This window comes from Eptesicus fuscus, chromosome 17, assembly GCF_027574615.1.
Source record: "Eptesicus fuscus isolate TK198812 chromosome 17, DD_ASM_mEF_20220401, whole genome shotgun sequence".
NCBI lineage: Eukaryota > Metazoa > Chordata > Mammalia > Chiroptera > Vespertilionidae > Eptesicus > Eptesicus fuscus.
The window spans coordinates 50,756,822-50,784,200 of NC_072489.1; the positions used below are offsets into that span (position 1 = coordinate 50,756,822).

General features: G+C 41.3%; 3 protein-coding genes across 15 annotated transcripts in view; 2 read left to right on the forward strand and 1 right to left on the reverse strand.

Moving 5' to 3' along the window:
• The window catches only part of ACSL5 (acyl-CoA synthetase long chain family member 5), a 42,099-nt gene extending 33,604 nt beyond the window's left edge, over positions 1-8,495 (forward strand). For all 3 annotated transcript variants that reach the window (XM_028149428.2, XM_008144310.3, XM_054728904.1), the window contains exons 13-22: positions 914-1,048; positions 1,511-1,606; positions 2,656-2,728; positions 2,974-3,062; positions 3,361-3,477; positions 5,300-5,443; positions 6,055-6,156; positions 6,918-6,989; positions 7,435-7,581; positions 8,240-8,495. In XM_028149428.2, coding sequence (XP_028005229.1) covers positions 914-1,048; positions 1,511-1,606; positions 2,656-2,728; positions 2,974-3,062; positions 3,361-3,477; positions 5,300-5,443; positions 6,055-6,156; positions 6,918-6,989; positions 7,435-7,575 — 969 coding nt within the window. In that variant the 3' untranslated portion in view covers positions 7,576-7,581; positions 8,240-8,495. The remainder of the gene's footprint in view (positions 1-913; positions 1,049-1,510; positions 1,607-2,655; positions 2,729-2,973; positions 3,063-3,360; positions 3,478-5,299; positions 5,444-6,054; positions 6,157-6,917; positions 6,990-7,434; positions 7,582-8,239) is intronic.
• Positions 8,496-10,253: 1,758 nt separating this feature from the next.
• Positions 10,254-24,204, reverse strand: ZDHHC6 (zinc finger DHHC-type palmitoyltransferase 6). 7 transcript variants are annotated; one of them, XM_054728667.1, is made up of 11 exons: positions 23,952-24,202; positions 22,300-22,780; positions 20,425-20,516; positions 18,849-19,008; positions 16,648-16,809; positions 15,847-15,900; positions 14,237-14,323; positions 13,100-13,141; positions 12,250-12,395; positions 12,121-12,167; positions 10,254-10,867 (listed from the first exon to the last, which is right to left on the reverse strand). In XM_054728667.1, exons 2-11 carry the CDS (start codon positions 22,564-22,566, stop codon positions 10,764-10,766), a joined length of 1,161 nt encoding a protein of 386 aa, XP_054584642.1. In that variant the 5' UTR covers positions 22,567-22,780; positions 23,952-24,202; the 3' UTR covers positions 10,254-10,763. The 7 variants fall into 7 exon arrangements, with proteins under 7 accessions (XP_054584642.1, XP_028005233.1, XP_008142534.1 ...); XM_028149432.2 differs by having other exon boundaries at positions 14,156-14,323; positions 24,014-24,201; XM_008144312.3 differs by having other exon boundaries at positions 14,156-14,323; positions 23,952-24,201.
• Positions 24,205-24,312: 108 nt separating this feature from the next.
• The window catches only part of VTI1A (vesicle transport through interaction with t-SNAREs 1A), a 314,565-nt gene continuing 311,498 nt past the window's right edge, over positions 24,313-27,379 (forward strand). Inside the window, exon 1 of one of the 5 annotated variants that reach the window (XM_054728671.1) lies at positions 24,313-24,699. In XM_054728671.1, coding sequence (XP_054584646.1) covers positions 24,606-24,699 — 94 coding nt within the window. In that variant the 5' untranslated portion in view covers positions 24,313-24,605. The remainder of the gene's footprint in view (positions 24,700-27,379) is intronic. The other 4 variants (XM_008144314.3, XM_028149438.2, XM_028149436.2 and 1 more) reach the window with 4 other exon arrangements.

Genomic DNA, 27,379 nt, shown 5'->3' on the forward strand with positions numbered 1-27,379 from the left:
GGCAGCATTTGAGTGTAGGTCTTGGAGAAAGCTGGTGAAATGTTGACAAAATAATGGTACAAGCATGAGAAGGTACCCAGAGCCTTGAGCACAGTTAGTATTAGGGGTGGGGATAAGCAGCTCTGTTTGGCTGGAGGCCCAGAAATGGGAGTGTAAATACAGAAGGTGGATGAGAGTCATCTTTGAATTTTGAACTGGAAAAGAACTTTGATTTCCTTGAACCTGACTTCCAGTAGGATATTGTCTCAAAAGCCAGAACACGGAGTCCAGGATGTAGTATTGTAAATATGGGCACTTACTTTGGGTTGAACTGGAGAAGCTCTCCTTGGGCAGGAGTGTGGTTGATGGATTATAGAGTCATGATGAAGCCAGAGTCAGGGAGACTAGGGAAAGCACGTGAGCCTGGGAAACAGTGTCAGCAGTAAGTCCACAGGTAAGAAACATCTAAGTAGAAAAGTCTGTTGGGCTTTGTGTGCTGTGGCTAAGGAAACTTCAGTTATAGAGAAAGTGGTATTTCTCCAAGTTTAGTGTATGGGACGGGGTGCGGGGTGTGTGTGTGTGTGAAAGGTGGTGCTTGTTTAAACAATCAGATTCCTGGGACCTTATTTGACACACTAAAGCAAAAACCCTCAGGGTGATGCCCATTGAGCTGGTTATTATCTAGTAGTCCCAAGTGACTTTGTAGATTGGTGCTGACCATCTTTTGAAGACATAATTATGTCAGTTGCCAAAGTTGTTTGCCAAGGTATCCGGAGGAACTGGAGCTCTGAATTAGATGTGGACATAATTCTTTGGGCTCTTCATTATTATGAGAGCTGCTTCCTTATGAAGATGGCAACATCTCTTGCTCACTGATGAGCTTTGGTGAGTGCCTCTCCTAGGTTCCCAACTAAAAGGAGTTATCACCCTGCAGGTTCAAAATTCAGCCAAGACGCCCTTGAAGAAGTTCATGTTGAAAATGGCTATTTCCAGTAAATTCGGTGAGGTGAAAAGGGGTATCATCAGACGTGACAGTTTGTGGGACAAGCTCATCTTTGGAAAGATCCAGGTAGGTTGATGGACAAGCATCTCTTTAACTGGAGATCCTTGCTTACTTTCTGTATTCACTCACTATGTGAGATCTCTCCTGGACAACCTTGTTTGTCACTAAAGGGAATTGGTCCAAGTTCAGAAAATGATTAGTATTTAGCTTCTAGCACTTTCTCATATATATTTTTAAGGTGGTCTGTTGAGATTATAAGTCATTTGAAGGGACCAAAAATACAAATTATAGGAGGAAATCTTAAAAATGCAGATCTGGTCCTAGCTATAGTGGATAGTGGTGACAATAATAGTTAACACTCTAAGTGCCTTCCCACAGTGCCAGGCCCTATTCTAAGTGCTTTGTAAATTACCAAGTTTAATTCTCCTAACAATAGTGGGTGGGTGGGTTGTCCAACCCATCTTGCAATGGAGGAAAATGAAGCCAGGGGAAGAGGCTTCAGCGGGTGTTTTTGTTTCTACTGAACAGGACAGCCTGGGCGGGAAGGTGCGCATCATGGTCACTGGCGCTGCCCCCATCTCCTCTCCTGTCTTGGAGTTCCTCCGAGCGGCAATGGGATGTCCGGTAAGCCAAGCACCTTTGAAGATAGCTTATTTCACTTTTGCAACAAATAAGTCTGTTTAAATACAATTGAAAACACAACTGAAGAGTACCAAAGAGACCGTCACCCCAAAAAATCTCAAAATCAGGAGAAAATATCCGTCTAGTCACCTCTTATGCATATGGAAAACTACATAAAGGGCATCAGGGTTCTAACATACTTGTTAAACAGTGCCCTATTGATATTGTTCCTTGTCAAAAAAAGATCTACATTATTTAATGGTTTTGGAATAGTTTGGTGAATATACCTAAGTAACTAGTCTCCTATTGATGGACAAGAGTTACTTACCTTTTCTTTTTGCTGTTATAATCAATGAAGTGATAAGGATACCTGTATATTCATCAGTATTGAATGCAATTATCTATTTGGGGACTAATCCTGGCAAGTAGGGGTTATCAAACTTCCCTTTAGTAAGGTCTTGTTTGTGTGTGTGTGTGTGTTTATTCCTTTCTGCAAATAATACATGAGGTCTCATTTTCCCACATTTTTGACAGTGAAAGCCTTTGCCAAACATTTAAATCCTAGCCCATCAGATACATGAAAACCCTTATTAACACTGAACATCCTTTTCTATCACTTACTGGCACCTGTATTTCTTCCATACATCAATCTATCACTTCCTTACGGAAAAATAGGCACAAGATAATTTGGTTCTCTTTCACATTGCTTTCTAAGAGTCCTTCAGATAGTAATAATATTCATTTTTGTTGTTTTAGAAATATTTTTTCTAGTCTTTTCTTCTATTGAAAAACTCTCATTTTCTTATCGACTTTAAATGCCACATTTTCCAAAGTACAGTATAAATTTCCATACGTTGGTCTATTTCTGGACCTTTTGGTTTTTGAGTGAAGCCCTAAGTTGTGACGACTTAGCAGCTCAGGCGTGAACTCAAGGTATTATGACATGAAGTGACCTCCAATCCTCAGAGGCCTCGCTTTTCTCCTCTTTTAAAGCACGGCCAGCTCCTGCTTTATCTTGAGTCGGTCTCAAAGCCCTTCTCCGGTTTTCCCAGGTGTTTGAAGCTTATGGTCAAACAGAATGCACTGCTGGCTGTACATTTACATTACCCGGGGACTGGAAACCAGGTGGGTTCTCCGTCTGCTGGGCGGGAGGGGCAGTGGTTGGGAGAAGGGTTCTAATTGAGCTTGGACTTACGGGTTTAGATGAATGTGGCAAAAGCCAACTCGGGTTTCGGTCCAGGCCTTCCTATCTTGGCAGATGATTTTTCAGTCTTTTTACTTTTAGAGTCGATCCGTAAGTATCTCTGAAATATTCCTGGAATGATCACCGCTTTACAGTTTCCCAGCTGACTCAGTGTGGTGTGTTCTAGGCCATGTCGGAGTTCCCCTGGCTTGCAATCATGTGAAGCTGGAAGATGTGCCAGACATGAACTACTTTTCAGTGAACGGTGAAGGAGAGGTGGGTGGGTTGCTCCCAGTAGTCATGGCAAGGCATTCGTGGTGGGGATGTTTGTATCAAGGAGAGCACACCATTGGGATCAGGCGTGGGTTAGATTCCTTTGAGATCTGGAGCAAGGCATTCAATGTTTCTGTACCTCACTTTCCTATCCCCAACACTGGGGATTACAATCAAGTGCCCCACACAGTAGTTGAAACCATCAGATGATGTAAGGGTGGGAACAGGTGTTTGGTCAAGTACCCAGGCCTGGAGTAGTAGCCTCTGCCATTGTCATCACTTTGTACCTTCTTACGTGCAGATCTGCATCAAAGGCATCAACGTGTTCAAAGGATACCTGAAGGACCCCGAGAAGACAGCGGAAGCCCTGGACAAAGATGGCTGGCTTCACACAGGAGATATTGGTCGCTGGCTCCCGGTGGGTATTTCTTCAAAACTTTGGGGAGCATAGGCTGCAGAACTGGGGAGAACCACCTGCTTATCGACAAGCTGGGCAGAGATGTGAGTGGCATGATCACCTGAGTTGGTGTGACTCCCATGACAATGGAATAGATTTGCTTGCAGCCAAAGGAAAATTAGTTGACTTTTCCAGGAAAGGGGTGTAGTAGTCTGTTTTCTTTTTGTTATTTGTTTACTTTTATTGAGAAAGAAGTTGTGATTTGATAACTCCCTGGGCTCACACCATTTGCCTTTTATAAGTTTCAAAGGGTTACATTCATTTCTTTCCACCTAATATGTAGAGACATCAAAACAAGGAGGCAAGATTTCTAAACTAGGCATGTGCAGAGGTTAGGTCTTGCCTCTCGGTGACCTTCGCTGCCTCTCTCTGTGGAATATATGGCTCCGTTTTTTAAAGCTTGCTAACAAACAAAGATAAGTAGTCTCTGCCAACCCCATCTGTTTTTCTAAGAAGAGAGGAAATAATTGCATAATTGTGATGGAGACTTAGGAGTCCTGTAGGGGATTTTCCAAGGTCCCCTCTGGAAAGGTGCCTACTATGTGCTGGGGGAGTGGAGATGTAACCAGATCTAAACTCCTTTCTGGCTCAATAGTCTCAAGATTTAAGTGATAGTCACAGAACGTTTGGTGAACACTCTGAGGACACTGGTTCTGGTGATGAATTTCATAGATTTGGGTCTAGTAGTATCGTGCTAACTTATCTGCTTCTGTATGAGTTCTCTGCTCTAATAAGCATAAAATGTGGGCAATACATGCATCCCCAAATTGGAGTTATAAAGGGCTTAGCCTTATTAATCACTTTCAGATAATGTCTGTTAGGCTGGATTGTTGGCTTATTTCTTGAGGCAGCCTTGTTGATGGTTCCAGGGCTGGTTCAGTCTACTGCCCTACTTAAGGTGTGATCATGTGGATTGTATTTAACACTTGTCCCAATTTTGCAATTCAAATCCCTAAGAGCCTAAGCTCCTCAGACCAATGAGCTCAGAGACATCAAATGACCCCTGGTGGCTGGGGAGAGAGCCCTCCAGGCCCTACTTCTGTATTAACAATTATTGACTTGTTGATTAGCATTAGCACAGTAGAGCTGTTTAGCTTGCTCCCAGATCTAACAGGAGGGATACAGAAAAAGGAGTCAAGGAGGGGAAGATCTAACTTATTCCAAATTCTCTTTTCTTTTTTTTTTTTTTGTAATGTATTTTTATTGATTTCAGAGAAGAAGGGAGAGGGAGAGAGAGATAGAAACATCAATGATGACAAGGAATCATTGATTGGATGCCTCCTGCACACCCCCGATAGGGGATCGAGCCTGCAACCCAGGGCATGTGCCCTTGGCCAGAATTGAACCTGGGACCCTTCAGTCCACAGGCCGACGCTCTATCCACTGAGCCAAACCAGCTAGGGCACCAAATTCTTAATAAAATATCCTTCCTTCCCTATCTCTGGGAGTGCTGGAAATGGAGTAGTTGGGCATTAAATTATTGGACATTTATGGTTACAAAATTTCTTTGGCAGATGAGACAACCATTTACACAACCCCAGCAGGTCCTGGGGGCTTTTTCTCAGGGTTCACATTGACCCTCCAAAGAGACACACAGTATAGACAGGTTCTTACTGGAAGCTGCTTCCCTACCCTTTCCTCAAAGCCAAGAACGAGAAGTGAAAGATGGCTCAAAAGTCTCCGGAGAAGCCAAGTTTAAAGAAGGACTTCACCAGCTTCTCCACAGACACCACCCACAGGGGGCTCAGAAACACTGACGCTGTCTTCTCTCTGTCTCGTATAGAATGGAACTCTGAAGATCACTGACCGTAAAAAGAACATTTTCAAGCTGGCTCAAGGAGAATACATCGCCCCCGAGAAGATAGAAAACGTGTACAGCAGGAGTGGACCAGTGCAGCAAATTTTTGTGCATGGGGAGAGCTTACGGGTAACCCGTTGTTTTAACAATAGCCCTTTCTAGGCACAGACCATGCTGATCCTGGTGGCTACAGGGATTCTGTTTCGGTGGTTTTAGGATGAGAAGGTATAAGCTTGTAGAACTAAAGAAATCAAGCTCTATTCCAAATCTCAAAATAAGGCAATATACTGTAGATGCAAATAATTTTTTTAAACTAGGATGAATTCTGTAAACAAGTCTGTAGGATTGATAAACAGTTATACTTAAAGGGTAGCCATTCAGTAAAAGGATACCCAAGTGGAATAGAAGTTCCTTGGCACAAACTGTGTCATATACACAGGCTTAAACTTGGCTTTTGGAGAGTGGGGGAGGGTTGATACTGACAGGCCAGAGATGCTTTAAGCGTAATGTTGAAATACCACTTCTTTTTGATCAATCAAATTTGAGTAGAACATTTTTGTAGAGGGAAAATGGGATTCGAGTTCCAGGAGAGTTTGAGCTATCTGGTGAGGAAAGAGTAGGACACTAATTCTGCATCAGAGATCTTGGGAAATGTCTATTTCAAAGATATGACCCTGCCTTCGTTAGCCACCGGGAAACCTCCGATAATAATTCTCACAGGCCTTGTTTTCTCTCCATAGTCATCCTTAGTAGCAGTGGTGGTTCCTGACTCAGAAGTGCTCCCCACATTTGCAGCCAAACTTGGGGTTAAGGGCTCCTTTGAAGAACTGTGCCAAAACCAAGTAAGTCTAATGTAGCAAAACTTTATGCACCTCCCTGGGGCCCATGGTAGGAGAGGGGAGGCCCACCAGCTTGGGCACCCATGAGTTCCCAGAGCCTTCTGTCTAGAAGAATAGGCTCTTCCTGAATCTGTGGCAGGTGGCTGAATCCTAAACACTGATTTTATTAGATTGGAGGATAGGATGGGGAGTTTAAAAATAACAAATACTATTCTTTTTATGGTAATACTAGCGGCCGGGTGCACAAAATTTGTGCATGGGGGCGGGGGGGGGGGGGGGGGGTCCCTCAGCCTGGCCTGCACCCTCTCCAATCCGGGACCACTGGCTTCTAACCACGCACCTGCCTGCCTACCTGATTACCCCTAACCCCTCTGCCTGCCTGCCAGCCTGATCACCCCTAACCGCCCTCCCCTGCCAGCCTGATCGCCCCTAACCGCCTCTGCCTCGGCCCTCACCACCATGGCTTTGTCCGAAAGATGTCCAGTCTACCCAGTCTAATTAGTATACTACCCTTTTATTAGGATAGATGTTCTTTATGTGGGAGGGAACTGGAAAATAGAAAATTTAAAAATGCCCTTCAGAGAAAACCCCTTTAGAATTCAGATTTCCCTTTTGAATAATATTAAGCATGAATTGTGCTCGTAAGCCCATATCCTGCTTATATCCCAACAAGCACTTGTAGGAATTTTGAGTCGTTTCATGCTTAACCTTTCATGTAGGCTTTTTCAGACAGCCATGCTTTAAGCCATGTTTCACATTCTTAGGTTGTAAAGGAAGCCATTTTAGAAGACTTGCAGAAAATTGGGAAAGAAGGTGGCCTCAAGTCCTTTGAACAGGTATGTACTACGGATGTTCTCCTGGTCTCTCAAGTCATTCAGGAAGTTTTAAAGTTGCATTGATAATGGGGTTTAAATGTACAGTGTCCAAGGAAGTGGTCATAGATTTCAAATGTACAATTTCCCAGGAACTGGCTTTTAGAGTTTATGCCATGGACCCATCAACAATAAATGGCAGTGACCTTTTGTAATTATCTGTACAGTCACTTTTTTGCTATTCATTATTCATTCCCCCTTCTCCCTACTCATCTCTTTCCCAAATTATTAGTGTTTGAGAATGGGTATGTGTTACTGTTCTTTCTCTTTTACCACTTCCTCAACCCCATTTTTTTCTTTTATAAGGTGAAATATTCTGTAAGGTTCTTCACATAGCACTTAGAGGGCCCTACAGAAAAATCCAAATCACTAATAAATGTGTATGTGTGTGCATGTTCTTCTCTTCCAGGTCAAAAGCATCTATCTTCACCCAGAGCCCTTTTCCATTGAAAACGGGCTCTTGACGCCAACATTGAAAGCAAAGCGTGGAGAGCTTTCCAAGTACTTTCAGACGGAAATCAACAGCCTGTATGAGAGCATGCAGGAATAGGTTAAGGTACTGACGGCTGGAAGGGGCTCTGAGGGAGCCTGCCTTGTGGGAACATGGATTAAAAACTAGCCTTACATTCATTTTGTCTTTTCTTCTGTCTGTTGTTTTACCTACTAAGTTATAACTATAGTTTTGGGCCTTTAAAAAACAGCATTGAGAGACTTATAATGCAGCTTAGCTCCGGACTAAATAAATCTTGTCTTTCCCATCATAAGTGTTGCGGACACTCAGCTTTTCAAGCTACTTTTATGAACATGCCTTTCTTCAAAGTCCTTTCGTAGTCTTTGTCCCTTCCTCATGATCTCCAGCCTGTGTAAGTGACCTTTTGTGACTTCTTTCAGTAAAACTGAACTGTCAACAGTCCCCACACAGGCTTTCCCGTGCTCCGGAGACGCTTAAGTTCTGCAAAGCTGTTTCATAATTCGTTTTCTAACTACTCCACAAAAACCTTTAGAATTTTCAATCAAGTCTTGACCTACCACGGCTCTGAATCTGAAAGATGGATTTCTTCCATGTAGTTATGTGTTTGTTTGTACTGAAGATTTCCGAGCCTCTCTAGTGGTCTGACTTGGGAGAATGAAAAGTTGGGCCTATGACATGTCCGAAAGAATGTTCAGGTGTTATCTTCAGGGACATGACTGGTGATGAAATCTGTCCCTTACAGTTTGCTGCTGAGCTGGAAGCTGAGGGGGAAGGAGCTGGAACAATGTCAAGTGCACTTTCCAGTGGACGAAGTAGACCACCGAGTAAAACCCTCCTGAACTGGGAACACAGACCGGCCTGCGCAGCAGGCTTCTCCTCTGAGAGGAGACCCACTGGCCTCTTCCCCCGGGAACTCCAGCTCCTGCTCTGGTTCACCCCCAGAATGCGTTGCTTCCACTTGTAAAGTCTTTAAAGTAATAAACTATTGTGGATACTTACGTGGAGGTGTGTATTTCCTCACGGACCATGATGAGAATCAGCCTTAAACAAGGTCGACTTAACATGCATGTGAGCTGGTGGCTCTCAAACGTGGCCGCCCACCAGAATTACCTGGGAGTTTAGAAAGATACCACACCTGGTGTTACCCAAGGATCTGATTGAAATGGTCTGGGACACAGCCTGGGCCCTGGGATTTTTAAAAGGTGCGCAGGTGATTCTAGTATGCAACCAAGTTAACTACTGAAGGCAACTACTACACTGAGAGGACCAGGCCTCCTTACTCCATAGCTGCGAACAACAAAACAAGTGACAGTTGAGCCCTAACTCCAAACGAGCCCGATTTATGTTTTTTCCTTTACCGTCTTTGTCATACTCTAATCTTGAATGTTTCTTTCTGGCCTCTAACTGGAGTGAAAAGAACGTTCCTGGTCCTTCTTTTTTTTTTTCCTTTTTAAATATATGTTTATTGATTTCTGAGAGGGAGAGGGAGGGATAGAAACATCAAATGATGAGAAAGAATCATTTCCCAGCTGTCTCCTGCATGCCCCACATTGGGGATCTAGCTGGAAACTGGGGCATGTGCCCTGACCAGGAATCGAACCGTGACCTTCTGGTTCATAGGTCAATGCTCAACCTCTGAGCCACACTGGCCCGGGCCGTTCCTGGTCTTTCTACACTCAGCTCAGAAAAGTTGAAGAAATGTCTAGTCTTCAGTCGCCAAAGGGAAGGCAGGAATTACCTTACAGGTGCTGCCATGTCTAGCCCCTATTATCTCCTGACCTCCTCATATCGCCCTCTCTCATTCCTACACTGACCTGCACTGACTGCTGTCCCGTCCCTCAAACAGGCCAGGCACATTCCAGCCTGCAGTTCTTGTGGTCTCTGCCTAAACTGCGGGACTTCCCAGAGGCACAATACTTGTCCTGTCATTTGTTTCAAATGTCACTTCCATCAGACCCTTCCACCTGCCACCTTCACATACATGACTCCATCTGACACGTCTTTCACTTGTCTCCCTCCCTAGCCCTCACTGGAATGGGGCAGAGTTTGCATCAGTAACTGCTGAATTCCCAAGTTAATTCCCTTCCCTTATTGTTAACTGTTACAAGCCTGACCCGCAGAACTCTAGTTCCCTGCCTTGGAAAGAATTAATATTGAAATAGGTGACTTCTGTCATTCCCCTCATGTGTTTAGATACACCTGACTTTGAGAATGTAAGTCCAGCAACATTCTTACCACCTGCATAAGCTTCAGATTTTGAGAATCAAGTGTACATGAGCAGTTCAATATCACCCAGTTGGAAGTGTCCTAGAATGCTGTGATCTCAACAGGCCATTAATGGGGTTTACTTATAGAGGCAAAGATGTATGTCTTAATACTCATGATTAAAGATGCCAATTTTTTTTTTTGCCCTGAGCAGTGATTGGAGCGTGGGCCCTACCACCAAAGGGTCATGGGTTTGATTCCCAGTAAAGGGCAAGTACCCAGGTTGCAGGTTCAATCCCTGGCCGAGGCTGGGGCACATACAGGAGGCAACCAATTGATGTTTCTCTCTCTCTCACCCCTCCCTCCCTTCACTTCCACTCTCTCTAAAAGTTAATGGGAAAAATATCCTTGGGTGAGGATGAATAATAATAAAAATGAAAAAGTAAAGATGCCAAGTTTGGACAGGGTAGTAAAGCAGTTTTCCCATAAGGAACTAAGACGAACGTTTTCAGTCATCGAAAAGAAAAAATGTTTTAAGTAAAAACTATGATTTATAGAGAACATCCATTGATCTTTATTTGATTTGACAAAATAAGCATTATTAAAAGACAGGTAACAAAATCTGAGCTTATATTGAATCTGACAAATTAAGTTCTATAGTATCTAGAATATTACATAAGAAATACCAACTGAGGGGGAAACGGGACAGAAGCATCACATGCAGATGCTCCGGGCAAAGGGGGAACGATATCTGCAAGTGAGGTCCATCGTGTATAGTGCGTAAAATACCCTAGAGAAGATGCAATTGACTTACTTGGGTGAAGTGTTTTTTCCTTTTGGGGTGAGGAAGAGGTGGCCAAGAGGGGCAGGAATTCAAAGGCATATGCAGAATGGCTTCTCCATTTCAAAATGTTCATAACAATATTTGGATCATGGCACTAGGGCACCTTTGAGGAAAAGAACACCTTAACCAGAGTAGGCTCATTGCATTATTCTTTAGTGATATGCACAATTTTCAAGTAATGGGGCGGACTTAAAGAATCACTGGATTTTAATCGTGGCTATCTGTTCTTCTTCTCGCCCTCTGGGGCTTGCTCTGTCTCAGCATCACAGGGACACTTCTCCACGCAGTTTCTAGGGAACCACCCTCTGATTCTTGAAACACCTGAGAGAGAAAATTAAATTGGTGTGAAATAGTCAGGTACACTGCAATGACTTTACCAAGATCCATAAGTCCTATACTTTAAATTAATAAGCTATTAGTCAGACTTTACATTTCCCCCTCTTTATCGTCTTTTATAAGCACAGTTTGAGTGGGAAAAAATAAGGCTTTTAACTGCTTGCTCCTAACAAGCTAGAAACCAGGGATTTCCGAATTCTATTATTTGGGAAGGGAGCTAATGTGGTTCAGAAGAGCCCCTAGGTGGAGTTGAGGGGCACTTCTAAATATGGGCATTCAGTTACCCATGTGTGATTGCAGGGTGTTTTTGGCAAACTGTCACACTCCATTTATGTCAGGGATCTATCTTCCTTAGCCTTTGTGAATTTCCTTTTTAGACTTTTACTAACATATAAATGTCTTTATCAAGGTTGCCTAAGCTGTCATTTGGGATTAATTTATGTTTAACCCAGTGTTTTTAAAAGAGCATCCTAGGTTAATCTTTACTCTAGTGGTAAATGGGAACAATTTTAATGTGTGAATGTAGATTCATTAATGTTAACAAATGTTAACCACTCTGGTACATAAAGTTTAGAATGAGAGAGGCACTGTGTGTGGGGGGGTGTGGGGAGATAATATGGGATGTTCATTCAAAGTGGGAGTGCCCGGCCAGTGTGACTCAGTGGTTGAGTGTCAACCCATGAACCAAGAGGTCACTGGATCAATTCCCAGTTAGGACGCAGGCCCTGGTTTCAGGCTGATCCCCAGTAGGGGGCATGCAGGAGGCTGCCAATCCATGTTTCTACCTCTATCCCTCTCCCTAAAATCAATAAAAAACATGTTAAAAAAAGGGGGGGTGAGGGGAGGAGCACATGGCCTAGGCGTTTGGCACACAGGCTCTGGAGCCAGACAGCTTGGCTCTACCTGTTTCCAGTGTGGCCTTGGGCAAGTGGCTTGGTCTCTGCTTCAGTTCCCTCGTCAATAAAGTGTAAGTGATCATGCTGACCGCAGAGGGCTGATGGGAAGTGCCTGTCCCACAGTTAGGCATGAGCTCCAATGTTAGCCGTCATTAAAAAGACCCAATAAATCCCAGTGCTATGGAGAACTAACATAATACAAGGAGCTTCTTTCTGTTGCTTAGTGACTGATGTGCTCTTCTCTTTAATTCCCCTAACACATGCGATATGGGATTGTTTATTAAAGTTATTCTTGGGAAATTTGAAATTATTGCCAGCAGTCTTGTCCTTCCATTTTCATACCTTCTATAAAGGAATCATCAAGAATTTTGTCTCCATACAACCAGTATCTGAAATATTTAAAAGATTAAAGTTACTTTTTTAGGTCAATTTTGTCATTAAAGAGGCAGCACAGTGCTTTCTACCACTCACCGTAACCCTCTCGTGGCCAAAATGAACTCCCCTTTCTGCAGCCGTATCCGAGGCTCTTCCGTGCAGGGGCTCGTGAAGAATGTCTTGATTCCTTTATTCAAAGGACAGCAGGCACCACTGTAATCTTCTATTACTTTATAGCGAACCTGTCATCCGTGATCAGAAGAACTATTTAACCTTTACTCATCATCTGCGCTTTTTCAAGTTCCAATTTTAACTGTTAAAGGTAGACCCAGAATATCAGGTGACATATCTTTCCCTCCCAACTTGCTACCCACCCTGTTCCCCCAGAGGAGGCAGGTGACATTTCTAGTTCTCAAGGCTTTGCTTCCCCTTCATTTCAAGCGCACAGCTGAGAATTAACTCTAGAGAGAGCCGTCCCATCGGACTTTCTGCAGCAATGGCCATGTTCCCTGTCTGTAGTGTCCAGTGTGGGAGCCACCAGCCACATGCAGCTACTGAGCACTTCTAATGGGGCTGGTGCAAACAAGGGACTGCATTTTTTATTTTACTTCCTTTTAATTGATTTAAACTTAGCCGCACGTGGCCAGTGGCCATCATATTATACAGTATAACTGTAGGGATGGGTTTCATACTAACACGCTATATTGAGGCACATTATTTTCCTGTTGGCAATATAAATTGACTAAATTCCCTCCAAACCTCCAGTGCAAACTATTTAAATGAAAACAAAATTTAAATTAAATTTCAACAAACATTTTAAGAAATATTATTTAATAAAAGCCAACAGTTATCAGCTACTCAAAGGCAATTTTAAAAACTATAAGCCTAACCAAAAAAAAAAAAAAAAAGAAAAAGAAATTGGTATCATTGCAAAAGAATTACTTACACTTCTTACTCTTTTATCCGCTTTTTGTTTCAACTGTTCTATCTGGAAGATATAAAAATAAAAAGCATCTTATCTCAATGTTGATATCAGAGGTTCATGACAAACTCCCAATTTCCCAGCATCTCTTAACTGCTGACAATTTAAAGGCCACCTGTGTTTTCTCAGCCTGGAGAGAAGGCCCTATGACTAAGAATAGGGGCTGAAGCAGGGCTTTCTTTTCAGTATTCTCTCACTAACTTCTTCTTCTGTGGGTATTTGCAGAGCACTCCCTGTGGCCCAGGAACAGGGAGATGTGCTCTCTGCCCTCACGGAGCTCCCAGGCCAGCACCCAAGGTGACAATGACATACAGATTCACGGTTCTTTAGAGACGCAGTAGGAAGCCCGCAAAATTCATCAAAAAAAGAGTCTCAGCTGAACATCATCACTACGCCTCACTGACTCCCTTTCCTCCACTTATTCATGGATGCTGTTGGGAAAGTAAAGAAAGTACACAGTTTCTGTCCGAGTCATGTCAAGTAAAGTTAAAGATAGAAGGTACGAGAATTAAATAAAAGTATGAGACCTCATGGGCTACGACACAAGAGTATATGACTAAGTGCCGAGTCCAGAGGAGTCTAGGGTGCAGAGGCTGGACTAGGGAAGAGGTGGGACTGAAACCAGTCTCAATCAAATCCAACAGAGAGATCATGAGATAGAAAAAACAGCAGGCAAATCAGGTGGCAGAAATGTGTAAATTGTTTATTGAGTAGACTCGGCTGACTGGTAAAGACGATTCCTGTTTGGAAGTAGTTGGAAGGTAGTTTTAGGCCAGATATTATAAAAGCAAGTTAAGGAATCAGGACTTTCTCTCACAGATATGGAGAGTTAAGGAGAGATTTAGATAAAAGGAGAGGTATGATACAAAGAATTCTTAGATTATTAACTTAGATTCATTTTGCCACATACTGAAAAAATGTTGGTATTAATTTTACTATAAATGTCATCTGAGTTAAGGGAAAAGTTAAGGGGAAGAAGGTGCGGCAAAGAGGAAAGATTATTTGAACAAAAACACTCACTGTTAAGCTGTACTGGTGACAGCCTTCTCTGACTGGCCATTCCAGTCCATCTCCTTCTGGGACCCCTGACCAGGTAAATACCTGCTTAAAGTTCTTCCATCGACTCCCCGTGTCATAAGGAAAAACAAAGACTTCATCTAGCTGATAATATTGAATTCGATCTTTAGCCTGTGGATAACAAAGATGGAAGATGCCTGAAATGGCTTTTAGTAATATGCTATTGAGAACATTTATTCCTCTAATTTGTATCACTCTTAAAATACTTCCTCCTTGTTGTGATGTTAGTGTACAGAGAAGAGCTAAATAAACTTATCACAATATTGGAAGAACTTGACACACAACACCAACCTCTTATGAGAACATTCGGAAAATGACAGATGGGGCTTATTTAGGAATAAATAAGCTTATTAAGGAATAAATTCAGAAGTGAATATTAAAAGTTAGTAACTTTATTCCATATAGAAGACATTCTCAATGTTCCTGCTGTTCAGCAGAACAAAAAAAATCCAGGTATAGAGCAGAGATGCAGACAAACAGCTTAAAGGGGCAGCGGGGTTTATTCAGGATGGAGGACTGTTTCATGCGGGCACTAGACTGCAATGGTTGTATTGTGGGTTGCAGTGACACCCGTGGGAATGGCCATGAAAGGTGTAACAGGGAAGTCATAATTTTATGAAAATTATTTTTAAAAGCTAGCACATCTTTCAGTTTTTATACCACTACACATGTACATATACTTACTTATATTTGCATTTGTGTGTACATTTTATGCATATACATAAATATTTGAGTTGTATAAATTATATTCTAGGCATTTAAATTGTTAGCTTTAACTTAAGGCGATACTGGCTTAGAATCTTCTTAAGTTCCACTGACACCTAGTGGTATAAAGATACATTCTTTATTCCTACAATAAGTGAACAAACGCAGTTGAAATTTGTTGTATAAATTTTAGTTTGTGTTAATTTCAATAAATTTTCTGTAAACTTAATACAATCATTTATTTGAATATTTTACCCAGCAGCAAAGCACCAATTTTAAAATAATTCCGAGGTTTAGCATGGCACTTTATAACGAGCACTAGAGGCCTGATGCATGAAATTCGTGCAAGAGTAGCCTTCCTTCCCCCCGCTGCTGGCACCAGCTTCCCTCTAGCACCCGGGACCCGGGCTTCCCTTGCAGCCCTGGCTTTGTCCAGAAGGTCATTCAGAAGGATGTCCAGCCTAATTAGCATATTACGCTTTTATTATTATAGAAGATTGGTCATGAGCAAAAACACTGTTAATCTAATGCCAATCTAACTAGAAATGATACTTTAAAATATTTTATCATCAAGGGATAGTACTTTAAGAAAAAGCTTCTTATAGTTAGAGGTGATATTGATGTTAATTCAATTTAAAAAATTATCAAACTGTAAAATGTATGAGTTTACTGAATTGTATAAATCAATCCCCACCCAAATTCAAGACTCTTCAGCATCTCAGAGTGTATGAGAAGCATATTTCTGTGCGAGTTACATTAAACCAGGGATGAATCAAACTGTCTTCTATATTTACCTTTTATATGGCATGCAAATGACTTAAGGAAGCCATTTGGTAGCCCAATTTTCACTTCCAGGCATTTGTTAGTTAATCTGGTCTATTAATTAAATCGATACTTTAATGATACTGAGGAAAACAAGTATTAAATACCTTTTCTTCAATCCATGATTCAATAGAAGTTTGGTTTCTGAGAATTATTTTTATCTGAAAATTAAATAATAGACAGCAAAATTTTATACTGGAACTTTGGTTCATTAAAGATTATTATCTTCATACTAACCAACCCTATGAGATAGTGTTTATTGCTCCATTCCATAGATGAAGATACCGAGATAAAGGTTAAGTAACAGTGTGGTCACGTGATTCAAAAACCCTTTTTCTTAACCACTATACTAAAACACCCCTCTCAAAATAAAACCCATAAGCAAATCTAAATATATTATTTTAATAATAATTCATGTTTTTTAAGGATTATCTTCTGAATAAAGTTTTCAGAGTACTAATAAAACATTGATGTAATCCAATCGATACATAAGTGTATTTTGCTATTAAAATCTCATCACTATTTTAATCAACCTTAAATATATGATTAATCTACTTATTATAAATAAGTGACTCATTTCAGTCAACCTAGGTATTCTGCTTGCCTTAAAAGTTGAATATATTCAGTGCAAATTCTATTTGATTTTCCTATATATAACTAATTCCACTTACGTAGGTTTTTACACCACGGAATTTTAGTTTATTTCTAAGATGATTTGTAATTATAGGCATTGGGAAAAATAATCAAAGAAGTTGATTACAAGCTAGTAGAAACTTGAAGTATAACCCAAATCAGCTTATTTTAAACTAAGAGTTGAAAAAGGGTTGGGTGATGCATCAAGGCTGTCCTCATTACAAGCAGCCCCAATAACTGGACAGCTTTTAGCTAGAAGTAGCCGAGGAACTTACCTGGATAAAAAACAACATCCCAACGGCTATGGTTGTTCCTAAAGCTAATCCCAAGGCAAACAAGGTGGCAGCAAATGCAGCTAATCCAAACGGAATAATTGGAAGAGGATCTCTCCGGGCTGCACTCATATCAATCTTGACCGTGTTCCACCCAAAGGAGAGCTGTAAACAACAACACACGCTCGGAAAACTGGGTTGTCATAAATGGTTAGGCTACTGTAACAATTTGATTAAAATGATGATCAACAAATGGTAGCTTTAAATTGTGGCCAAAGCAAAGACAGTTGTTTCTAATTAACACTGTGGCTTGAACTCATACTGACTCAATTCATACACCATATCATTCTTAGTTATTCTCAAATGTTATTTTTTGGGGGGTTGTGTTTCATTGCACCCTCAAAAGGTGTTAGGCATACCCCACAAACATTAATTTGCATTTACAACACTAAGTTCACCAATTTAGACACTAATCTAAGCTGTAACTGTGTCTCCCTCTCCTCCTTGCTTGTCTGTATTTACAGTAATCTTCCACAGCAACAAAGACAGCCTGGGATTCAGCTGTTTCTTCCCTCATGTTCCACAACCAGAGGTGAAAAACTGGCAAAATGCAGGCAAAATGTGGCCCACAGATGTGTATTGCCTGGCTTGCAAAATGTTTTAAAATATTTAGTTAGGTGCCCACATTTAAAAATCAGGCAACTTCACATTTTAAAAAAAATGATTTTTTCTTGTAAGATCTAGCATCACTGGGCGGGATTCTCAAGCATGAAAAGCTGGCTGAAATGGAATATGGGTTTTCCTCTCTGTGACAGGCATGTTCCCCAGTGTGCCACAATCCCAGGAGGGCTGTGTCCCTCATTTACCTTGCAGGCCTCTTTAGGGCATTGATTTTGTGCCCCCTGAACTTTATCTCATGACTACCTGCCTATAAATCGACTCAGTCTGTTTCAGGGCATTTTAGGACTGTTCCTGCTCTGTGAGCCACATTCTAGGGCAGCAGTCGCCAACTGGTGGTCCGAGGACCGTTGGTGGTCCGTGAGGTCCGAAAGGTTGGTGACCGCTGCTCTAGGGCACTGGAATTAGAAATGAACAAAAGAACTACAATTTGTCCCCTGAACGGGATGGAAAAGGAAAGCCCTCGTGTTGTCCTTTCTTCTTGTTCTTCTTTTAGCCCTCCTAATTATTCTTACTATAGCTACCAAGTTTGAAATTTAATAAGTATATACACAGCCCTGGTTGGTGTGGCTCGGTTGGTTGGAGCATTATCCCGTACACCAGTGGTCAGCAAACTCGTTAGTCAACAGAGCGACAAACAGAGGCTCGCAAGCCGCAGTTTGCCGACCACTGCCGTACACCAAAAGGTGGGGGATTTGATCCCTGGTCAGGGCACCTACAGGAAGCAACTGATTGATGTTTCTCCCTATCTCTCCCCCACTTCTTCTCTCTGGAATCAATATACAGTCAAACCTTGGTTTTCAATCATCTCCCATCTCAAACAGTTCGATTCTCAACCTGACAACCCTTTCCTGTGGATACTTGTATGGTCAGTAACTCATCTCCTAGGCGAAAAACATAGGAGAGAATGCGAAAGTATGAGTCAGTTTTCCACTAAACTTCACCTTGCAAACATCTCAGGAAATTGTGCTGTGAATATTTCTGTGTTTTTTGCTTTTGTTGCTGCTAATTATTAAATTTTCATTTTTACTACATTTTATTTCCTTTTTGTTAAATTTTCATTTATATTTCATGTCTTTTTGTTTTTAAAGTGTTTATATATTAAATCGTATATTGGACATGTACTGTATATAAGAAAGGTTAAAACAGGGAATCATTTGGGGGTCTGGAACGGATTAATTCAATTTATATTATTCCTAATAGGAAAAAATGGTTTGGTTTTCAAACAGCCTTCTGGAATGAATTAAGTTTGAGAACCTAAGTTCCACTGTAAATAAATAAACCAACAGAATAAAATAATTATCAATTCAACCAGAGCTAAGAAGGTGAGTTTCCAGAGAAAAATAATCTTTCCTTGTCTTAAAAATTAAGTTCTAATGCTTTTAAAAAAGGAATCCATGTAGAGGTAAAGCAAAGTGTGTTTCTCCACCTAAATCATAGAAAACGTATTTCCAAAAGGGACCCCATAAATAATCTTGATAAACTATTTAATCTGGCACGAATGACTTTATAACTTCTTCACTTACCCGGTTATAAAGCTGTGTATACATCGTCATAACAAAAATGAAGGCAGCATGAATACAGCCCAATGGTGCTAACAGGAGAAACAGTGTGAATGAAGCATGATTTTGGTAACCACAACAGTTGTTGATCCAAGGACAGTGATGGTCCATCTTCAGCACACACCTAACAAGAAACATTTACATAAAACATGAGTCAGGGAATCTTGCTGACTTGAAATAACTTTGGTCTTCAAAAGACCAAGCAGCCCTGGCTGAGTGGCTCAGATGGTTAGAGCATCATCCCGTATACCAAAAAGGTTGCGGGTTCAATTCCCGGTCAGAGCACATACCTAGGTTGCGGGTTCGATCCCTGGTTGGGACACATAAAGGAGGCAACAGACTGATGTTTCTCTCACATCAATGTTTCTCTCTCTCCCTTCCTCTGTCTCTAAAATCAATAAAAACATAGCCTCAAGTAAGGATTAAAAAAAAACAACAGACCAAGCAAATAGGAATCCAGCAAGTTCACAAGTCAAAAAGAAATTATAATTCATGAAACAAAAAGAAACATCTTTATGAGTTTTTAAACAACTCTGAACAGTGACTTCTTTTAGATTCTAAACAGGGCAAGGAAGGGCAGGTTTTGAAACAGCTTCTGATGAAAAGATGTCTGTTCCTTATGAATTTGTTTAAAGAAGTCAGGAGGCCCACTGAGAGGTTCATTACAAAGAAATGACTATGGTTCCTGGTTTTCCTCCAGCTCTGAAATGCAGTGACTGAAGTGAAGTACAACAGAGACTCAACAAAATCACAAACAAATCTCCACTGGGGTTGATGGGACCTAGCGGACGCGTGTAACTTCCTTCCTGTCCTCATCCTTTAGATGTGGAACCTCTGAGTTAATAAACAAGCAACTACTGAATATAAGATGTGGTGTAATGAGCAAAGTCTTACTGAGCTTCCTTCCCTTTTATTGCTAGAAAATTTCCTGTCCTCAAGCCAACTTTATTTGCCTCCACAGTTCCCCTAAACCTCAACACTCTCATCAAAAGTTCTTATTAAGAAGTGGATACAGCTGTTCATTTTTAAAGGTTCTAGCTTATTTCATATTTTTATAGTGACTCAGTTTTCCTCTCATTAAGTTTTTCATATTAAATACTGTGACAATAGGCACCTGGATTATTTATTAAATTTGTATAGTGTAAAAGTTAGTCAACTAAATAAAGGGAAAAAAAGCAGCTCTCCTCTATAATTAGACTCAGAAGAATGCAAAAGCTAGTCAACAAGCACAGTTAATTCGTGATCTATGGCAACAATTTGCAGGTATGACTTTCAACCATGGTCTTGACAGGGCAAGAAGCAAAGTTAATCTGTATTTTTCTAGAAAATTCTTTTCACATATAACAAAAGAGATGTATTTATTATCAGAATTGATGATTTAAGAATAATATGGAGATTATGGACACAAATATTTTGCCAATATTGTTTATAAAGTAGCCACCTTGCAGAGAATAAAATTAGGATTGATGTGGCAGAAGGAACAAAAGACCACTTGTCAAGGTGATGAGTCCCTAAAGTGAATGGCAAAGACAGACAGTACCTGTTACACTTTCGACAGTGATGTGACCGTGGTGCCTTGTATGCTTGGCAGACTTGACAATATTGGAGGTACATGCTATCCTGAGAATTTTCCTTGGCAGCAAAACATAAACAAAAAATACATCAGATAACCAATCTATAATAATAAATGCGTAATATGCTAATTAGACCAGACAACCTTCTGGACAAAGCCAGGGCTGTGAGGAAAGCCCGGGTCCCGGGTGCCCGCTTGCACAAATTTCGTAGGGGAAGGAAGGCCTACGCTTGCACAAATTGCATTGGGCCCCTAGTCCTAAATAATAACAAGCCTTATGAATAAACTAGAGGCCCAGTGCACAAAATTTGTGCATGGGTAGGGTCCCTAGGCTTGACAGGTGATCAGAGCAGATCTGGGCCTTCCTCCATTCTGTGCCGCCCCCTGGTGGTCAGCCCACGTCATAGCGAGTGGTTGAACTCCCGGTGTCCAGGTCAAATTCCCGAGGGGACACTTTGCATATTAGCCTTATATATAGAGAGATGCTTTCCTATGGTTTAATTTTCTTTCATGGGGGGTGGTGGGGGATGAAATCTTATCTTATACTTTCAATCCTTTTATTTGAGCTAAAATATTTTTAAGCATAAAATTTCTGGTAACAGCACCATCACTCTCCCAATTACCCAGAAGTCATTTTTAATTTCTCTTCCCTATGCGCCATCTTAGTCCATTACCACTGAATACAGTTGGCTCTACTTATGCAAAATCTTAGTAGGATTGGAGGAGTTCAAGAAAAAAGGTAGCTGGCAACTTGGCAGGTATTTAGAGTAGGGGATTCAAACATCAGAGTTGATACTCATAATATTCCTATAACAGAATTCTGATTATGTCAGAGCTCTGCTTGAAGACCTCTAAGAACTCCCTATGGTCTAACAATTTCTTATGTATTTGAGGCCTTCCATAATCTGCCTTTCTTTCAGCCTTCTCTGCACTATATAACCTGTCCATTGTTTCTGAATATGAACTCATCCTGAAATCCTGAAATGCCTTTTTCCCATCTCCTGTGGAAATTCCCACTCCTCCCATAGGTCCCCAAATGAAAATGATCAGTTCCTTTTAACTTCACCAGCACTCATCATATTCTACTCTGTGTTTATTTCCTAAAGTGCCTTGGTTTTTCTCCTCAATTACAAGATTTTTCAGAATATGAAAAATCTTTCTTTACTTAATACGGTACACTAGTATTTCTCCAATTTTAACATACTTTAGCATCATCTGGGGATTTCACTAAATGCAGATTTTGACTCAGTAGAGTGGGGCTCAAGATTCTGCATTTCTAATCAGCTACCAAGGGATGTCGCTCAACAAGGAATACAGAAATTCATAAGCATAAACTTTCTAAAAATTTTAAAGAGCCATAAATTGATTCATACTGTACTTCCCAATCTTCACTGCAATGATTTTAAAACTTTATGATTTAAACCAAGTTTCTAAAGTTTTTCTCAGTCCTGAGGATGTTAATGTATTACATGTAAAAAGATTATAGAACCAAACTACCTTGTGAAATCATAAATGAGTGTATGTGATATGCATTGTTTCCTAAACTTATGACCATGATCTCATCACCACCCCTCCATGTTTATTTTATTTTTTCTCAATGCAAGACAAGTATTCAATGAAAATGCTCTGGGAAATACTGATTTAGATCAATATTTTAAAACAGGTATGAAATAAATAATCTGAGGGTTAAATGACCAGTAATTGCAATGCACTTAGTCCCTACTACAGCAAAAAAGCAGACTGTGTTAGATATTACTGGTTAGAAGATAAAGCAAAAACTAAATTATCATTAGGTTATCATTAGAATTCATCATCTAAATTCTAAAGGGATCTTTTTCTTACCGGTTTCCACCCCAGAGGGACAAAGCCAGGACCAACAAACATGGCATTGAAGTAATTATAAAGAATCATGACAGTCCAATTTATCAACATGATGAAATTCACGCTTCCGCCAGTTGTATGTAAGGGCCAATACCACAACACAGAGTCAATCATGGCCATCGTAGAACATATTGCTATAACACCGAGGGCTATAATGGGACCCCAGTGGCACAGTCTCTTTAATTCTTGGAGATTTTCAAACTTGATAACTGAGCAGAAAGTACCCATGTTGGTGAGGAAGAATGTCGTCCTATCTTTAAAGAATTATAGATTTCCTTTTTTTGTGCACACATATCCATGTGCCACAAGTCCACGTGTGTTCCTTAGCGGTCATGTCTTCAGTTTGTGCGATGTGAATGCAGATTATGCCATTTTCACTGTTACATGCTCAGAGCTTTTTATCTGAACTAGGAGAATCCAGTATCTTGGTTTGAAACCCAATCTAAAGAAAACAAAATGAGAAAAGTTCAGTAAAAAATGTTATTACATACTAGACTTAACTCTGATAACCACCTAAACAAAAATCATCTCACCAGTGCACTACCATGGATAGCTTGTCAAATATCAAAGACAAACAACCAACCAAAACATCTATTTTTATCTTATCCAAAATAGGGTTCAAATCTAAATGGAATGTAAACTGGATACATGATTGTCTGGGGACTGTGATTATCCAACGTTTAGTGAATGGCTTGAGGAGACAAAGATTTTCGAGCTGGGAAGCAGGGATTCATTATTCTAATCCAGCTTCCTTACTTACTGAAAAGAAATTGGCTTGGAGAGCCTATCAGTGATGGGCAACCTTTTGAGCTTGGTGTGTCAAACTTCGCCAAAAATCTGAGCATAACTCGGGTAGTGTGTCACTTTGAGGAAAAAAACATTATTTCACGATATTTATAGTTTAAATAACATAAATGTATAATTGTTATATATAATTGTATTTAATAAACCAAAAACTAAATATTTAGTGCTGACACGCGTGTCAGAGGTTCGCCATCACTGGCCTAGGTGATTAGATTCAGGTCAAACGTAAGAGTCATTCGACTCACTTTACGGAGTTCTAAACTACCTCTTACCCAGTCTCGAATTAAGTCAAATATGAACCAGACATGGTCCACATTATTTGCCTGTGGTTGCCCCCAAAACACCAACATAAGGGTCTGTTTGGGCCAAATGTAAGGAAGCGAGAGAGTGAAAGCAAAGATCAATGCAAGGAGAGGATAGAGAGCTGTTTGTGAAATCACGACTGGGGGCGTTTATGAAAAAAAGAACATGAATGAGAATATTTTAGAAAAAAAGAAGAGGAAGTTCCCTCCGCAGCGAGAGCCGGGAAGCTTTGGAGACGGGTATTCCTGATGGAACTGCAGTGAGTCAAGGGAAGAAGCTCTAAGGCGTAGGCCTGTAGGGTAATAAAGACTTCCACGCAACAGATGCCGCTGCCTCGTGCCTCAGTTTCCCGCCCGTGTCGTGGAGTAGAGCTCTTAGAAATCCTCACTCAGGGTAGGAACATCCTGGTAAGCGTGGCTGGTCCCAAAGCACTGGAGATTCTGGCCAAACTCGGGTGGACTGGAGACCGCCAAAATGATGGTTACATCCCCAGCCTTGACTCCCACCTCAGTCTGGTCCTTGGTGCCCGCTCCTCGGCCATCGCATTTCCGGAGCGGTCTGGGCTTACCCGGAACACATTTTCTCCTTTTCGAGTAACTTCAACATGGGTACCTCAGTCCAGAACAAGCAGAACGCAAATCCTGGTTGCTAGAGGCTGGAGTGCGGGACCAAGACCTCAAGTCGGTCTCCGCCGGCGCTTTCGCCGCTGGAATCCCGCTCAGGCCCGGTGCGCAGCCTCCGTGACAGCCACTTCCGGGAAGTTCGCCGCATCAAACTTCCCCCCGGAAGCAAGCTCCTGTGACCTGTACCTTGGAGAGCTGGAGCCGCTTCCACAACGTGAATGGGTTAAAAAAAACTTTCAGGGATTCCTTAGAAGACGACTATTTTGAGAGGACTCTTGCAGGCACTAATTAAAGTACTTTTCCTTAGAGCATTTGTTCATCTTGAAGCCTGAAGGGAAACTAAAAAGCGTACCAACCCAGTTTCCGGGGGACTGAGATTGCGACGGACAACCAGGAAGCGGCCGGGCTGGGAGCTGTCTCCGGTTCTCCGCTCTGATCTCGAGGGCAGGTCCCAGGGTTCCTACACTGTGTTCCCCAGTTCCGCGCTATCCCTGCCCCGACCTAGGCTCCGGCCTGGCCTGTCACCCCGGAGCCGCCATGTCGTCCGACTTCGAAGGCTTCGAGCAGGACTTCGCGGTGCTCACTGCAGAGATCACAAGCAAGATTGCCAGGGTCCCCCGACTGCCCCCTGGTGAGAGCCCTGTCCTGCTGGGGTGGCCCGCGGAGGGTGCCGGGCGATGGAACGCTGTCTGCACTAGGGTGCCTCGTAGGCGCGAGGCTGGGGTGAGGTGGTGCTGGGGCCCTCCCGCGATGGAGCTTGTAACTTGGTTGACAGCCCAAGCTGGGCTCTGGGGTGCAGTAGACAGAGCCCTTCTGGGCTCCAGCCCGGACTCCGCCGCTTGGTTACTTGCATACTCTTGGGAATGTTTCTCTGAGTCTTACTTTTTGTTTTGTTTGTTTGGTTGGTTTTTCGTTTGTAATACATAGAGATGTGAGAGTGTTCAAAAAGAATGAATGAACGAACGTACGCAGATGAGGGGTCTCACGTTGTTTTATTAGTAATGACGGTAGTATTATATGCAGCAAAACAGTGTTAAGAGCCATGGTGCCTAATCCCACCTCTGCTACTTAGAAGTTTTGACATTTAGGCAAGTTTCTTAACCTCTTTCAACCTTCCTTCTTGGTAAATGGAAAGAATTGTATGTCTTTCATAGGGTTGTTGGGAAGATTAAATTATTTCACATATGTAAAGTCTTTCCTTGGTGTTAGCTGCTACTATCATTAGTATTTTTCGTAGCCCCAACCCCATTTATTATTTCTCATTCTTCTTGGGGTGGGGGGACCATACCCCAATGTTATGAAAAACTTGGTACAGGACAATTTCTCTCACGTTTAAAATTCCACAACTTCCATCCAGACGTGTTTTTATTTTTGTGTTGTTTGTTTGTTTGTTTTTTAGTATGTCCTTCTTTTATGCTAGACTGTCAACTATGTGAAAGCGGGAGTTACTAGTATGTTTGATTCATTGGCATTTATTTAGAAGGGGCTGAGATCAGATGTTTGAATAAGCAAATATATAAATGTGATATTTTGTATTTTTTAAAATTGATTTCAGAGAGGAAGAGAGAGGAGAGAGAGATAGAAATATCAGTGATGAGAGAGAAACATTGATCAGTGGCCTCCTTCACACCCCACACTGGGCATCGAGCCTGCAACCAGGGCATGTGGTCTGACAGGGAATCAATTGTGACCTCCTAGTTCAGTGGTCGGCAAACACATTAGTCAACAGAGCGGCAAACCGTGGCTCTCCAGCCACAGTTTGCCGACCACTGTCCTAGTTCATAGGTTCACCTTCAATCACTGAGCCACCCCAGCCGGGCTATTTTGTGAATTTTATAAGACATTGTTTTAGGATTTATCTTTCTCTAAATACAGATTTAATTTGAAGAGGTAGTTTGCAGATAAGATTGTTACTTTTTGCCTTAGTTGTGTTAGGGAAATTGAGCTATCATTAGGATGCTAGACTTGGTCCTACCTTAGCTCTGGGTGTAAAGTATGGGAAAAGGAGTGTTCATTGATATATGAACTGGTGCGCAACTTCACTGTCTCACCTTGTTAGTCAGTCCTCGAGGCCAGCAATGATTTCCCCTGGACCTAAGTTGTTATTCCTCTTCCCTTTCCCTCCCTCCCCCCAAACTTATGTGTTTATAAATAATATTTTCCTTTATTTCTTTGTTTTTCTTCCCCCACCTATTTTCTATTAATAGGGATATTTGCTTGAAGCCAGGATCTCTGAACTTATACCCCACTCATCTCCTGAAGTCCCAGTTAGTTCTGCAGGAGATGGATGATGTCCTAAAGAGGTTTTTGAGTCCAAGTGAGGGAACAAGAGGAGAGACCCAAGGTAGCATATACTACCGAGCTCTGCTGCCTGAGAGATTTTTGTGGAGAAAGTGGCTGATGGCCTCGCCACTTCATGATACATCACCTCGCCTCTTCTCTTCAGTGCTGCTTTGCTCCACTGCCCAAGATCATCTTGATTTTTGTTGTCTTTGCTGTTGGAGATTCCTTCCTTTGACTTCAGCCCCAGAGCCTCAGAATATGAGGATTTGTGGTTTCAGTTAGATTTTTGCTCATTTTAAATTGTAATAGTTTTAGCAGTAAAAACACTTTTGTTGTTGTTGTTGTTGTTTGGGAGAATTGCTTTTGTACTGGGAAGTTATGTATTATAAAGTAATAAAATCATCCCTGAGTTCAAAGTTGTAAAAACTATTTCCAAGAATTTATTTTTTCTTGTCTTTAAATTTTAATGTAACCATTCTTACCACACAGAAGGAAACATTGGGATTAAGTATCTTAAAAATAAAGCCTTGACTCTCCTTAGCTCTCCAATAATGTGAGGCCCAAACACAGCAGATATATTGAAATTGAAAGGAGACTGTATGTCTGGCACTAGAAGAATGCTTGCTGACTTAAATAATTGAATACTAGTTATTCCTAAAAATGCAGTGGTTTCCCTCTTAATAATTACTTGTGCTTGCTCTTTTTATAATATGTTTCTAATTGATAAATAGGAAAAAAAAGAAAGTATATCTAGGTAGTAATGAATTTCAGATGTATGTCTATAAACTAACTGAAATTAACATGGCAAAACAGTATGATTAAAAGTAACTATAATCTCTTTCTCTGGGCACCATTGGTGGTTGACCCAGAGGAGAGGAACTATAATTTACTTCAGTTAAGAAGGTTAAAAGTTGGAGCTAACTTCTTAGTCAAAGCAGTTCATTCTTCAACATACTAACTTATTTAAATTGAAGTCAAGTGAGTATGACTGATGGCAATTAAATCCACTCTGCTGTGCATGTACAATG

What these genes read in the sequence shown, in the direction of transcription:
- ZDHHC6 (XM_028149432.2), bottom strand. Translation starts at nt 22,566, where the DNA reads ATGGGTACTTTCTGCTCAGTTATCAAGTTTGAAAATCTCCAAGAATTA. An exon ending in CACTGTCGAAAGTGTAACAG is followed by an intron (nt 19,009 to 20,424) that starts GTACTGTCTGTC and finishes GTTTCTTGTTAG; the next exon opens with GTGTGTGCTGAAGATGGACC. An exon ending in AATCATGGATTGAAGAAAAG is followed by an intron (nt 14,324 to 15,846) that starts GTATTTAATACT and finishes TGTTATCCACAG; the next exon opens with GCTAAAGATCGAATTCAATA.